This window comes from Melopsittacus undulatus, chromosome 5 (assembly GCF_012275295.1).
Source record: "Melopsittacus undulatus isolate bMelUnd1 chromosome 5, bMelUnd1.mat.Z, whole genome shotgun sequence".
In the NCBI taxonomy this organism is placed as follows: domain Eukaryota; kingdom Metazoa; phylum Chordata; class Aves; order Psittaciformes; family Psittaculidae; genus Melopsittacus; species Melopsittacus undulatus.
In genome coordinates, this window is record NC_047531.1 from 49,206,262 (window position 1) to 49,221,228 (window position 14,967).

Consider the following 14,967-nt stretch of genomic DNA (forward strand, 5'->3'; position numbering starts at 1 on the left):
ATGGAACTAATCACTGACTAATACAATATGAGTATTAATTTGATAACCCAGTGTACATTTCTTGAGGTGAATCATATTCTTCTGATAAGAACTAGTACTCAAATCCGTTTTCCAGTGTTGACTGATGGCCAAAGCTTTGCCCTCTCTCACTTATCCTGTTGTAAGAAGCATTAGTGTTGCTCATTTGATTGGCTTCATGCTTACATTTTAAACTGACAAAACTAAGAATGTCGTACCTAAATATGTTATATACCATTCTTTGTCCATAGATGCTCGTGGTCTTATCAGATGGATGCTGATGGTGAACCCTGAACGTCGGGCAACCATTGAAGACATTGCCAACCACTGGTGGGTGAACTGGGGCTATAAGAGTAGTGTTTGTGACTGTGATGCCATGAGGGACTCGGAGTCCCCATTGTTGGCAAGGTTCATTGATTGGCATCACCGTTCTACTGGCCTCCAACCAGAGAGTGATACCAAAATGAAGTGCCTTTCTAAGCCCAAAGGTCCTGAAGTCACACTAGAGAGACAAAGGTCTCTGAAAAAGTCAAAAAAGGAAAATGACATTGCACAGTCCATCCAGGAAGGAGGAGCTGAAAATTCATCCAAACCCACCTCCAAGAGACCTAAAGGCATCCTGAAGAAAAGGAGCAACAGCGAACATCGATCTCACAGTGCAGGTTTCATTGAAGGAGTGGTCAGCCCAGTGTTACCCTCTGCATTTAAGCTGGAGCAAGAGTTATGTAGGACTGGCATAGCCATTAAAAGTGTTGTGGAGGGAGAGGTAGCAGGCAAATATGGCACTAAGCAGTCTTCACTAATGCCAAAAAAAGGAATATTAAAGAAGACTCAGCAGAGGGAGTCCGGCTATTACTCTTCTCCAGAACGAAGTGAATCTTCTGAACTCTTGGACAATAATGATGAGACAGTAAATAGTGACACTTCTCCAGGGGTCACTGAGCCATCTAGAAATGGGTCTTACAGCCATTCCTGCAGGCGTAAGGGCATCTTAAAACATAACAGCAAGTATTCTACCAGCAGTCCCGAATCTGCTTTGATTAGCCCTGACACACCAACACCAGAGGCTATGGAAGAAGTGGTCCTGCCTGGAGATGTATTACCTCGAAGTTACAGTCGCCCCTCCAGTGTGATTAGTGATGACAGTATTTTGTCCAGTGACTCCTTTGATTTGCTGGATTTGCAAGAGAACAGGCCAAACAGACAGAGGATACGGAGCTGTGTCTCTGCTGAAAATTTCCTCCAGATCCAAGACTTCGAAGGAATTCAGAACCGACCACGGCCACAGTATCTAAAGCGTTATCGCAACCGTCTGGGGGACAGCAGTTTTTCTCTTCTCACAGACATGGATGATGTGACTCAGGTCTACAAGAAAGCCCTAGAGATCTGCAACAAGCTCAACTAGCAGAGGGAAGATGGAAAAGGAGGGAAGGGAGTTTTTCTGTGTACCTTTGTGATGGAGTAAGCCAGGTCACTGATTTGCTGACAGTGGTAGATTTTGCTTCAAAGGAGCTGGCTGTCATTCTCAGCTGAACTCCTAGTAAAGTAGTCCCAAAGCCATCTCACACTTCTCTAATGTTGTGTCCTCAAAATATTACCTACCTGACCAGAGAAAAACCTTTGGTCTTTGTATACTTGGTGAAAGCACATCAGGATCTAGCAGACAAAAGTGTCAAGACTTGATAGCTCAAAGTCAAAGCTAGACAGAATTAAAACTGGAAGTAAGCGACACATGTTTTAGGAGGTTTGTAATTGATACTAGATTAGCTTTATCGAGAGATGAGCTGAATTCTTCAAGTCAAATTTGAATGTCTTTTAAAAAGCCATTGTTTCTCCCTGAAGTTATTTGTCTGGATACAGTCATTGCACATTGGGAACCTTTGGCTAGCATTATGCAGGAGGCCTGGCTAGGTGGTCACCACGGTCCCTTCCACCAGGGTGGCCTGAGAGGTTCTGAATGCTTTCTGAGACAGATAATTTGAGAGACTCACCCTAGAATAACCTCACAAGGTATATGTGGACAAGCAGTGGAGCAGGCTTTCAGATCTGACCCCTCCCTAAGCCATTGCTCTTCAGCAAGCAGGAGGCCCTAAGATTGTTTGCAACTACCACTCCTGCAAGCAAAAACAGTCACATAAATGATAATGGGAACTGGAAGAAATGGATGTTATCAGCTGTTAAATGGCCTTTTAAGGCATTTCAGCTTATGCATTCAGTTTGTGCCTCTCAAAATGGCCAGCCAGGTGAATGCCCAGAAAAAGATGGATCTAACAAAGGGTCTCAAGGGTTAACTGACCCTCCAATCTAGAGTTCAGTTGCTGTCAGCAAGGTACCACCTTATAGTATTTGAGGGTAACAGGTAGTTTGCAACCAGGATGTTAGGTAAGGAAAAGGTTGTAGCATGTAGGAAATGGATAGAGGTCAGAAAGTTAGTGGGAAGATACCTTTCTCCAAATGAAAATGTTTCTAGTTAGTAGTAATGGAGCAGAAAGAATTGAGCGATTAAATGATAATGGTAGATTTGATAACATAGCATAAAACTGTGGGCCTCTCTCTCTATAGTGTAGCTGGTACTGCGTGTGCAATGATACCAGTTTGGGGAAAAAAAAGTAGAATATGGGTTTGTGTTCTCAAACAACTCACTATCCAGACTGAAGGCTTCAGCTCCCATAAAGGTACCACATGGGTCTACTGGATTACCTGAATGTAAGCCTACGTCAGAAAGGCATTGTGTGTTTGACAGGCCTGGGCAAACTGGAATCTCAAGGCCCATCTCAGTCTCATTTCTGTGAGCACATACCCCCTGACTTTCTTGGAGGTTCACTGGTGTGAGTCAGTGGCAGGTTTCAGCCTATGATGTCAAATGATCCACAGCTGCAAAACTTATGTCTACACATATGCCCAGGGGCAAGCTCTGTTCTCACTCCTACCATGTAACTGGAACTGAAAGCAGAATTTGGCCCACTGTGTCCCAAATCCTAAGTGACAGAAGGAAACAGAATAGAGTTCCCCTGGGGACTCCCTGGGAGCTGGGGATAACCCCATAAATGACTGGTGTCTAGGGCAAGGAGCTATTTTACTTGCAGATTCCTCATTCGGCATATCACGGTACTTAAGTCTGCTGGTTCCTCCTAAAAATCAGCTGGGCTGCCTAGCATAACGATGAGCAAGCCTGAGTTTCTTAAATCAGTGAAACTGCCTCTATGGAGGACCTTTACTAATTGTGAAACACTGGACCAAATTTGGCCCTGGAATAAATGGCATCAATACCATGAAATTTATGAGAGACGTACTCTCATGCAGTCAATTGGACTTTGGCTCAGGAAGGACAACTGTGGGTCTTTTCTCTACAGATGTGTACCTCTCTGTATGATACTCAGCTGTCTTATCTTCTCACAGGCCCTGCATGTGCTCTTTTAGCCCATCCCATATCAACACCCCATTTTGCAGTGTATTGAGTTAACAAGTTTGCTGTGGTGCATTTTAAAACAACTGGATGTAGTCTCCATGGCCTGTCTGAAACAAGGATGATGTGCTTTGCAGCCACGGCATTTAACTGGTGACCAAGACCATGAGAGCCAGATCCTCAGCTGGTGTAAATCAGTGCTGTCCTGTTGACATGATGCAGTATCACTTTGATGGCATTGCGCTGATTGACACCTTCCCTGCAGATCTGGTGCTAAACCTTGAATGCGTTTAGGTAGGTTTTAGAATGAAGGGAAAGGAACTCAGCCAGCCGTGGCTGGGAAGTGAGGAGCACCGAAGGCTCCTACCTCCTGAGGCTTTTGCCCAGGCCTGCTTCCTTGTGTACAAATGTGAATGAGTGAGTGACTGCTTGCTGCCAAACTGGAAATGTTACGTAGGGATTTACTGGCATGTTACTGGCATGTTACATGTTTACTGGCATGTTATCATTCCTAGAAGAGAAGAAAAAAGAAAACAAACTTGACTGCACATTGTTATTATTAGTGTTGTGATTTTTATTTAATTTTTTTGTAATACAAAGTTGACTTTTTTATTTGAATTTGTCTTTTTTTTTATTTATTGGTCTGAAAGCCATTTCAAAGGTATAATAATATATTTGGTGTAATTTAATTGGTGCAACATTATTTTACAGCTCCGGCCAAAATTGTTTGGTGTTATTTTTTTGGTTTTTTGTTCTTTTTTTTCTCCCAGTTGTTGGTTGGTTTGAGCTCTATGAGGCACACAGGGGAAAACGCTGGATAATCACACGAAGTGTTTGTATTTTTAATCTGATACTGTTTTTTATTAAATAAAAGGAAATTAATGTAACTGTGAAGAGTCTCTCTCCCTTTTCTTTTCCACTGTACATCAGCATAAGCTGAGGCCAAATGGTAATGAACTTGTCATGTAGAAATGCAGCAGCATCTCAGCACATTGTACCAAGTTGTTTATGCAAAGCTTCTTGGCTCGTTTGTGCATTTGAATATACTGTGGGTGGCCACAGAGACTCCCGTGCTATGAAGTGTTTGGCACTGCAGAACACTCAGACCTTTCAGCTATAGAAGAGTTTGGTGGAAAAGGATAGCTGACTGGGTTTTTTCTGCTGGAGAAGAATGAGGTTTGTGGGCTAGGTGTGCTGTGCAGGTGAGACAGAGCAGGCTGGCTGACCCTGCATGGCATAACTCATCTGTAGCCCAGGGATAAGTGGTCACAGTCCTTTCCCCTCTCTGGAAGGGAAAGGGACAGTTTATTGACAATGTTGATGTTCCTGTTGGTATAAATTAGGGGTTATCTGGGCAAAGAAGATTGGTGGCTGCTGTTAAACATGGGATGATTGCAGTCAGATGGCTCAGAACAGCCAGCATAATCAGCTGGTGAGAGGACAAAAGGGAGTCAGTTTTCATTTTGGTTTTGGAGTCCCCTTGATAACCAGAAGGCTTTAGATTGTTTTTCTTGGAAAAGGGGTGGGCATCATAAGGGAAGCTGGGTGTTAGGTATGCTGTGTGTGCTGGGGACCCGTTAAATTAAAGTAAATGGTTGGCAATGTCCTAACGTTGGCTCTGAGCAAGGTACCATTAAACTTCAGCCTTGGTGCAGCCAGCCAAGATACCTGTGGTGTATATTCTGCTTTTTAAATTACAGGCGGTTTGGATTAGGATCCAAGGTTTGGATATCATGCAAAAAAGGCTTTCATTTTTCTAATTAATTTTCTCTCTCTTGAGCTTTTTAAAGCAAGAAGCCATGGCTGTAGGTGCTGGATTTATTCATGACAACTGCTTTCAAACCAGTGGGAATAAAGGGGAAAAGCCAACAATGCAGAAAGGCAAACAGCCGCTAATACATTACAAAGGGAATGATTAGCTGCTGTATGTTAAGTGAATCGGAAATTGTAAGGTATATATTCAAAGTCAGCACACATGTTCTTGTATCTGAGGTGAATGAGGTCTTAATTGTGTGGGTGCTGGAAACTGTAACAGCAATTATGAAACAATTTTTTTTGTTCTTTTTAACACAGTAGGAAAAAAGCAAAGTTTGGGGCAAGCCATTTTTTTTGTTTTAAAAATAATGACTTTTAGGAAGAAAGTTCTGGATGGCTGGGTATGGTGTGTGCATGTGGCAAGCACTAACTAATTACACTCATGTTCGTACAGCTCTCAAAGTCATGCTGTGGGGTGGGGAGGAGGGCATCTCATTTTCCTATTTATTAAAGGAGATAAGTGTACAGTGATATGCCTTAGCTGAAGTCACATAGTAAGTCTGAAGGCAGACGTGATCTTCTTTGCAAGAATCCATGGGGATTCTAGTGTTTCTCAGGAACTGTTGAATTTTGACGGATTGGGCAAGGCAGGAGCAAGGAAATAAGAGTCTTGGGAGCTACACAATTGAGTGACAAAAGCAGTAGTGTTTTTTTATAGAGCCACAAACAGTCTTGTCCATTCCCTTTCTTTGCCTCTAAAAGTTGATAATCTCAATTTCTGATGCTGCAAAGGCTGTGTATGCATGCTGTGTGATAATACCAGGACCCCTGAAGTCCAGGGGCCAGCTCACTGAGCAGCACTGCCTGATGCTGAGTGATACTTCCATATACGAGCAAAGCACTTGGAGGCCAGCACAAAAACTTGTAGGCTCCTTGAAGATCGCCAGCCCCAAGTCACTGGTGGAGAGGGAGAGAACTTGTGCTGATACAGCGTAAGGCAGATCTCTGCCAGTGCTGTCACCACCTCAGAGGTGAAGCCCACAGCCAGCCCCTAGTGCTGGCATGAGAAGCCAAGTTCAGAGCGAAGGGATTCAGCGCTATTTCTAGACATAGAAGATTGCGTTTGATTTATGTGACTTGTCTCACAGAGGAGGCTGGTCTCCATTTAGAGACTTCAGGAACTGTGAAAGTAAGGTGCTAAATTGAGGTGAAGAGACGGCATTTTTAGTTACCACAGACGAATGTATTTACAGCTAAATTTGCTACTGACTCCATAAGGATGAGTAATAATAAACTTCGCAATACCAGAGCCTCAGTTACAGCCTCAGGGTAAGTCATAAGCAGTCTGATGAAGGGAGAAGTCCAATACTCATGTAAATTCAGTGTATGTGATAAGCTTATCGCTTCAGTTAATCACTTATCTCTATGATTCACATCTCATTTTAATGAGGTGCTTCTGGAGACAGATGTGCAGAAATGCTTCTGTTGAGCCAAGAGAAACTCTGGTGTTTGCTAGCATCAGTCCAGGCTCTCCTGTACCTGTCTCAGGGTTAGTGGCTTCAGGGTTTCTACTGGAAGTTTTACCATGGAAGAGAGCAAGTCACATTTCCCCCGGATTAATGGTTTTTAGTGTTCAACTAAGGCGTGTTTATCATTATTATTACTGTTGTCTGGTGGAGCTGTCTTTCTCATAAAAGACTGAGTAATTTGGCTGGAGAAGCAACTTTTTTGGATAGATGATCTGAGCATTTTCTTTCTGGCCGTCTCTCTTTAGCTGTTGCTCCCTGCTCCATATTTCCTGGAATTTCATCGGTGCAGAAAACCCTTAGATTCGCCATACAGAACCCTGCACTTTTAAGGACATTGTATGTATCTGCACTGGTGCTTAATTGTTCCTTGAAAAAACAATTTACAAGAGGATTTTATGCATCATCAAAAGGCTCCTCAACCTGATTTGTGGCTGGGCTTAGAGCTCACACTGAGAAGGAGCACACTAGGCCATGAAGGGATTAGGTAGGTGACTGCCATGTAAATAAGGAAATCAATCTTGTTGGCCATAGGTGTGCTTGCAGGTCAGGACATCACCTTACTTCTTCATTCAGCAAAGCAGCTCTACTGCCAGCATGAACTTAGGGGTTTTAGTCACTGAGCACTTCTGAAAACTCAGGCCTGAGATTTCTCACACAACCTGAAGCCTTGCTGTTCAGAGACCACGTGAAAGCATTGGCATCAACCTGTCTTGAAGTCTTTGTCTTGCCTTTTACCCTTTCATTTTATCTGTTTTTATTTAACATGAATAATGTTCTTCAGTCTCTCATGTAATCCAAATCTTGTTTGCTGTCCTGTTTTAGTTTTGCCCTGTAGACTGCATAATACCCTGTCAGGATGGTGGGTTGAACTGTGGGTTTGCAGCACTAACCCTGTCTGTGTTGTCACCTCTGTTTTGAATGCTGAAGGCTCAGTCTAGTTCTCCAGCTATGGTGCTTTTGCAGCATCTTCCTGGATGCAGAAACTGTGGATAGGACCTTGAGCTAATAGCTCTCTCTGAAGGAGGCACCATGCTGAGGAATGATTACAAAGCTGGGCAGCCAGGACAAATGGCTTAGACCAGCTGAATATCAGTCCTGGGAAGCTGGTGATGAGATTATACCCTAACTAGCAGGAATCCACTTAGAACACAGTGCCTCTTTCATCGGCTGGGGAGACGCCATTGCGCTCAGAAATACAAGCAAGGAACAGCTGTAGAAGAACTGGCTGAAAAGCCAGGCAGGAGCGAGAGTTTGTCTTGTGGCTCTGTAATATATAGAGTTTATTAAAAGACCCCTCCCAGTTACAGCCTCAGAGATAATAGGACAAGACATACTTTAAATAGAACCAAAGGGAAAACAAATTCTTACCAGATGGTTGAAATATGTAAATATGTGTTTATATTTACATATAAATTCCTAGCTGCCTGCCAGGCAACTTTGCTAGGACCAGAGTGTGTGTCATCATCCCGGCTGCACTGGGAATCATCAGAAATATTTCTTTAAATGTTCCTTCAAACTCTGGTGTTCTCTTCAGCTGCACGTCCCAGAGCTTGACAGTTTAATCGGATGATTTCTTGAGATGAGGGATCTGCTGCCTGAGAAGAGAGCTTTGCTGAATTCCCATACAACTCAGGGCCACAAGGAATGTTCTTTCAGCTCCATCCCTTAGAAACCCCAAAGTAGTTAATCCCCTTGTGCCCCCAGGAAAAAATGGTGTCAGAGTGGAAAGAGGCAACAGTCAAGTTGCCTCAATGGGCAATGGTCAAGTACTACATCCCCACATAGTGCAAACTGATGTTGACCCAACCTGGACAAGCATGTTACTGTTATTGTAGAATTCTGGTTGGATTCAGTGGGAATGTTTTCTGATCCCACATGCTTATCATTGATTTCCTTGTATGAAGAGTTCTGGGTTTTCAAAAGTGGCTTTAGAAATACGTGTTTCTGAGAAACCAGTTTGAGCTGCCTGGGATTGGATGACTTGGGATACTGCTTCGAGGACAGCGAGCCTCAGCGCTTTGCAAACAAGACACTCACAAAGCTCTTAGCAACCTAGAGCTTGTGTATAGTTTCCTTAAGGAAGCGAAGTAGTGCCTGTTGGTCATGTTTCTAATGTGGTCTTAACCCAGTGTATCCCATCAGATTGGTGGCAGTAGCATACAGATCAATCCGTACCTGGATGGACACAGAAATTGCCCTCCTTTGACATTAATCCAGAAGGCACGAACAGCCCAAATAGGTAGTACATGAACAAATTCACCTGGTCTATGAAGAAACAACTTCAGTGGCCATCATACTTTACCAGAGCCAAAATGCTATTCTCTAAAAAGTTCCAAATTAAGGCGCTGATCTGGCAATGGCTTAGGTAGGTAACTCTGGAAGAAAGAGAACTATTGAAGATTACTGAAAGTGGGGCAGAGTAGAGGGTACATTTCCTCTTGGTGAAAGAGCAGAGGGACGGTCTCTTCTTGCACTGGAGAGAAGTGAATAAATCAATTTCCTCCTGGTGTTCCACTCTAAGACTGAAGCAGATTTACTGGAGCCTCCCCCATCACTTTTCCCATGGCAAGTACAAGCAGTTGGGTTTGCCCACAAGAGCTGCAAGTTTGTACCTTGTCACCAGCTTCAGCAGAACTGCAATATTGCATGGAGGATAGGCAGAGGGACAGCTCTGAAAGCCCCTCCAGGGAGTCCTGTTACAAAGACAACTGTAGCATAAGAGAAGGGTCAGAGCCCATAATGTGCTTGAATGGAGCTGTCAGGGACATCTTTTGTTCAAGTTCTGCCACGCAAAGAAAGGGAGATCTGCATATTTTGCCCTCTGACATAAGCATGACCCCCAACACCTGCAAAATCACTCTTGTTACAGAGGCCACCTCTAACCATGCTTCCAAAAATGCATGTGTTGTGAGAGAACCTGATTGCTCCGAACAGCAGAAAAGCTGTTTTGGTCAACACATTCACCACACCTTAATTAAAACTACAGCCCTTGACCACAAAATTATCTGGCTTTTCATTTGGTGAAGCTGGTACTGCTGAGACAAGAATTCCAGCATCTAGTTTATATGTCTTCCCACTTTAAACCATTTCTTCTGGAGAAGCCCTGGTCAAAAGCTGAAGCAAGGCCCTCCTATTATAGAAACAATGCTCAAGTCTGAGAAATGAAATAGGAATTATGTGGCTTATACAAGCTTGCCCATGCTGCCTGCATTGAACATTGCATATCTAGTGGTATATTCCCAGATCTAGTGACTAACTTCTCACTGGTAGGAAATGTGTTGGATGCATTAGGAGGCTCTAGATTAATTCAGTCCTCTGCTGTGACATATATATATACTCTTTGCTCCTGTTAAACACTCCAAACAAACACTTAGTTGGCTAGAAGGACAGTCGAAGCCTCAGAGTTGCTACACTTAGCCTCATCCACTGCAAAGTTCAGAAGAGAGATTTGATCTTTCACCACAAAAATACCCACTCTCTCTTTCACATGCATGTGAATAGAAAGCCTTTGTTCTGATCAAGCCAAGGAGAAATAAACTATTGTTGGAAGATTATTTCTGCTTGCTTCGAGGGATGGGGAAGAATTGCAAAAAATAACCAAATGTGGTCTTCTTACCAGTAATTACAGGCATTGTCTTTCAGCAGAACAAGTTCTGTTAGACAGATGTGTTCTTGTGTTGGGCTAATTCAATGTAGGTTCAGGCGAGGGGGTTTATAAAAGCTTTAGGTACTACAGCTCCTGAGTGTCCATTTGGGACACCCTACCAAGGTTTGGGTTTTAGAGAATGAGTGGTTCCTATCAGGAGACAGCAGATGTAGGCACTCAATCTGCCTTGCATGTCTTGGTGGTTGCTTCTTTGACTTTGTCAGCATTCAGGAAATTATGAATCCAACTATTAGCAAAGTAGCAAAGACTTTAAGTAATCTGTTCTGTACTGATATTTGGAGGGTTTGCTTGGATTTCATACTCCACCTTAACATAAGTCTACCACCAGGTTGGCAGCAACCGCATTAAGTCCATCTTCTGGCAAACCACCACCACTTCTATAAAGAAGAGTTTTGCTACAACTAATAAATTCATTGTAAAGGGAGGGTGGAAAGGGGGCATATGTGTCATTGTAAATATAACTCTGCCAGGATTTCCTGTAGTTTAGTCCTTTTATGAAATCTTCCCCCTTATCTCTCTCATATGAGGCCTAATTCATTGAATTGCTCTTATAAATAACTTTCACATGTTTAAAGGTAGGCCTGCCCATTCCTTGCTGACTCAGGGGTATGGCTTTCTATCTGACAGTGAAATGCTACCCAGGAAAATCCCCAAAGGTCAGTTTTCAGTATTATTTTTTGACATGAACAAAAAGAGGCTGGCAAAAACTTCAGTAGTGGTTTTCCAGAAAAAAAAAACCCTAAGGAATATTATGTATCTGTCTTTTAGCAAATCTGAAGCTTTGGTACAAACCACAGCTTGCCTGGCTGTGTCCTGTTTTCTTCTATTTTGAGTATTTATTTCTGCAGATAAATGGCATGCAGTAGTCCATCATGCAAATGGTCGCTAACAAATCAAAGCTGAGATTTTCAAAAGCATTCAGCGTAAGCCTTGCTCTGCTCTTGTTCAAGTTACTGGCAAAACCCCAGGGATTTTGATGCTGGTTTTTATTCCTTTTCCTGCTGATAGCCTCTCAAAAGCCTACCCTGTCCCTTTGCCCTAGAAGAAAATCTTCCCATTTCTGGTAGGATCATTATAGGAGTTACTGCATAAGGAATGAACACTTTGGCATGATTATAATGGCAGCCCTGATCTTCTTTTATATAATTATAAAATCAGAAGGAATTCAATCAGCAAGCTTAGTGAGAAAAGCTGGTGGGTCTGTTCCAGTACATCCAGTGTCCCTGTCATTTTTCAGTTTTATAGCACATAAAATCTTTCTTGCTGTAGTGGACAGGTCATCCTCACCTGTATCTAGAATGACTGGGGTTTATATGCAGATTTGTCTTTCCCAAATGGCATAGGTAATCTCCTTAGGCTACGGTTTAAACTTCTTAAAACCCCAACAAAAATAATAAAGCTGACCTTTAACCTGCTTGATTTCTTTTTAAGTGCCAAAGTAAAGCAAACAGTCTTTGAAGGGAAGGTAAGAGGCAAAGCCAGAGCTCAAAGCAAATGGATACTGCAGGGACTCTCTCCTCAGTTCTTTCCATTCTGACCTTCTTTGTGACCCCTTGAGCCATGGAGCAAGTCCTAGCACAGGCACATGTCAGGAATGTTGGCAGCAGCCTTCAACAGAAGCCCAGATCTTGTTGCTCCAAAAGTGTCATAATTCCCAGGAAACTCCCTGGATCCCTGCTGCATTGGCCCTCCTGAACGTCTGCTCCACAAGCACCTTGAGCTGAATGACTTTTGGGATCACTGCTGCTCATTGCTAATCGAGGGCCAGGGCACCAGGACCACTCGTTTTCCTCCAGTTTTTCCGAGCTAATTTGGTTTATAGGTTTGCACAGGCAACTGTAGAGAACAATTCTTAGCTGGACATCATGTCCCATGGCTCATTCTCACTGGCTCCCCTAATCTACACCTGCTGCTGGGGCAGGCAATTTATTTTCAAAGTATGGGAAGGAAGGAGGGGCTGGAGGGACCAAGCAGTGGGTTTCTGCACTGGGAATCCCTGTTGGGCTGAACAAAGGTTATCTTGTTTGCTGAGCAACAGAACAAGAACAGAGTGTTACACAGGGACACCTCAGACCTGCAGTAACTTGCCACTCTAGCAGCCTCTGCTACACTGGCTAAAGCAGATGGGGAGGCCAGCTTGCCTGCATCCAGATGTATGTCTTTCAGTTGAGCATCTGCTCCTGGCTGCTCATCCAGCTTTCTCATTCGTAAAAATGAGTAATGTTATAATATTATTTTTATTAAATAAAGATGAACTAAGGAATAAAACTGTAGCCTGCATCTTCTGTGTGCCCCCCCATACTTCTTGATCATTGCTGTCTGTGTGAAGAACGTTGCAGGTTGCGAACTGCTTGTGGGGGTACAATGGCATGCACACAGCTGTGCAGTTTTTATGTACATTTATACCACAGGCATTAGCTAAGCACAACTTTGATGTCATGATTGCTCATACCAGATGTCTCATGTTAGTGTTCAGGCTTCTGTTCCACTTTCATGATGACTATGGCGAGTGGTGTTGGGCAGATCTTGCAGAAGAAGTGCCATCGTCAGGAAAAGAAATTAAAATCAGCTAGGACTTTGCTTCTGTCAGTGAGTGAAATCTGCTGTTCAGGACATTTTGAGCTATTGGAATAACAGTAGCAGCTTCCTCTCTTTTAATTTTCATTTGCTTGGACTTGGATTGTTCTCTCAGCTTTCCACACTTGTATTCCTTATGAACATCTTGTGAGCTAAACCAGAGAAACAGGAGACCTGAATAGCACAATTACTGTCTAAGTGATTTTGGGTACAGACAGATTCTCATAGGAAGAGTTGTGAAAACAGTCTAAGCTGCTGGAAAAAAAAAAAAAAGAGACATTTTTTTCAGCTTTCCTTCAAATTGTAATTAAAGCATTTTGTCCAAATTCCAAAATTTAAAAAGCTTCAGGAGCCACGCTGGTCACTCATTCTGCAGCTGCATTTAGGGGAGACTTGGGAATCTGTGAAGAGGCCTGGAGAACAGACTTCTGCCCTCAGGAAGAATATTAACACTGAAGGAGGCCTATACTTGAGCATGCTTCTATCCCTGCTTCAAGGGATTTTCTTGCAGTGGGGTTTTTCCTGCTTCAGTTACTACTTTCCCTGAAGATATTCTGACTAGTCAGATTCCTCTTCACACTTTTTGTCATAGCTACAGTATTGGAGGGACACAAAGTGAAAATCTATGAACCTATACAATGAAGGAGCTGTTAGTATATGATGAAGGGCAAACAAAGGATTAGTTTCTAATCTGCCCCTTTTGCTAAGCAGAATTTATGTTTACCAGACATGACTTGCATCTGTTTAAATTGCAGCTTATCATTTAGAAAAGAACCAACCTTGGTACAAGCATTCCAGTGGATGAAGAATCAGTTGCATTCCTTAGGAAATTGTTTCAGTCATTTATTGCTAATACATGAAACTGAGATTTTCAGAGTCACCTTGAGAACTGAGCAGCCCAAGTCCTGAAGGCAGTTCATCTTTAAACTCTCCATATGGATGAATTTCTCTAGCATTTCGACAGACTCCCTCTGGAACATGTCTGAAATGGAAAATGTTATTAAGTCCTTGACATCTTTTGATCACAAAGAGAAATTTAAAATGGTTGGAGAATATGAATACTCAATGCATGTCCACTGTGTACACTTAGCCCCTTGCCCCTTTCTCCCCAAAGATCTGGCTATATACTAAACAATGACTGAATGGGTAAACAGATGATTGCCTGTGGCCAGAGTCAATAGGTGTGCAAAACATTTCCCTGGTTAAGCTTCCATCTGCTCCTATGGGATGTGTATAGTGAGTAATGCTCCCCTCTTATTTACACAGATCTGAAACATGGAGTTTTGGCATCCTGTAGCCAATGCTCAGAGAGCGAGTGCTGGGCCTTTAGGCCATTGGAGCGCTTTCTTCCCTCATGCCAAACAAAACCCAGTCCTGGATAATATTTGCTAAATTGTTTTTGAAAACCATCATTTTTCCCCATCAGGTAACAAATTTTCCTGACAGGTAAATTAATCTTCCAGGAGTGTTCTACTGCTGCCAGTCTGCCCATAAAATGTGCACAAAGCTCCTGATTAATCTCTTGCAGCAATTAGCTTTGAAAACGCTGCACAGGATTTGAAATCTGTAAACAGTGATTGATACAAATACACAAAACAAACCCTACATTATTCGACAGTGAAGCTATTACGAAGAGCAGAAAGTTAACTTAGAATAGAAACCATCCCCAGTCTACTGTCTGATTTTCTGATGTCTCTTCCTACTGGTATCAGTGATAGTGTGTGAAAAACAACCACAAAATATGTAGTTTCATCATACCAAAAAGACACGTAAGTAGGAGAAGGGAACTGGATTTCAAGAAAGCAAGCTGGATTTATGGAGGAAGATTAAAAAAGCTAATTATGTTTAACTTGGCTGACAGACAGCTAAAAAGGGGATATGATAACTGCCTACAAATATTTGAAAGATGCAAAATACACCAAGGAAAGAGGAAAATAGTTTGAGACGAAGTCTAGGAAGGGAAAATTTAGGCTGGGTAGAATGTTAACAATGAGACCTGTCAGACTGCAGGAAAG

The 14,967-nt window shown here is 42.7% G+C and overlaps 1 protein-coding gene across 1 annotated transcript in view; it reads left to right on the forward strand.

Moving 5' to 3' along the window:
* Positions 1-4,318, forward strand: part of NUAK1 (NUAK family kinase 1) — a 48,622-nt gene extending 44,304 nt beyond the window's left edge. The window contains exon 7 of the mRNA XM_005150425.4: positions 270-4,318. Coding sequence (XP_005150482.2) covers positions 270-1,423 — 1,154 coding nt within the window. The 3' untranslated portion in view covers positions 1,424-4,318. The remainder of the gene's footprint in view (positions 1-269) is intronic.
* Positions 4,319-14,967: the final 10,649 nt, after the last annotated feature.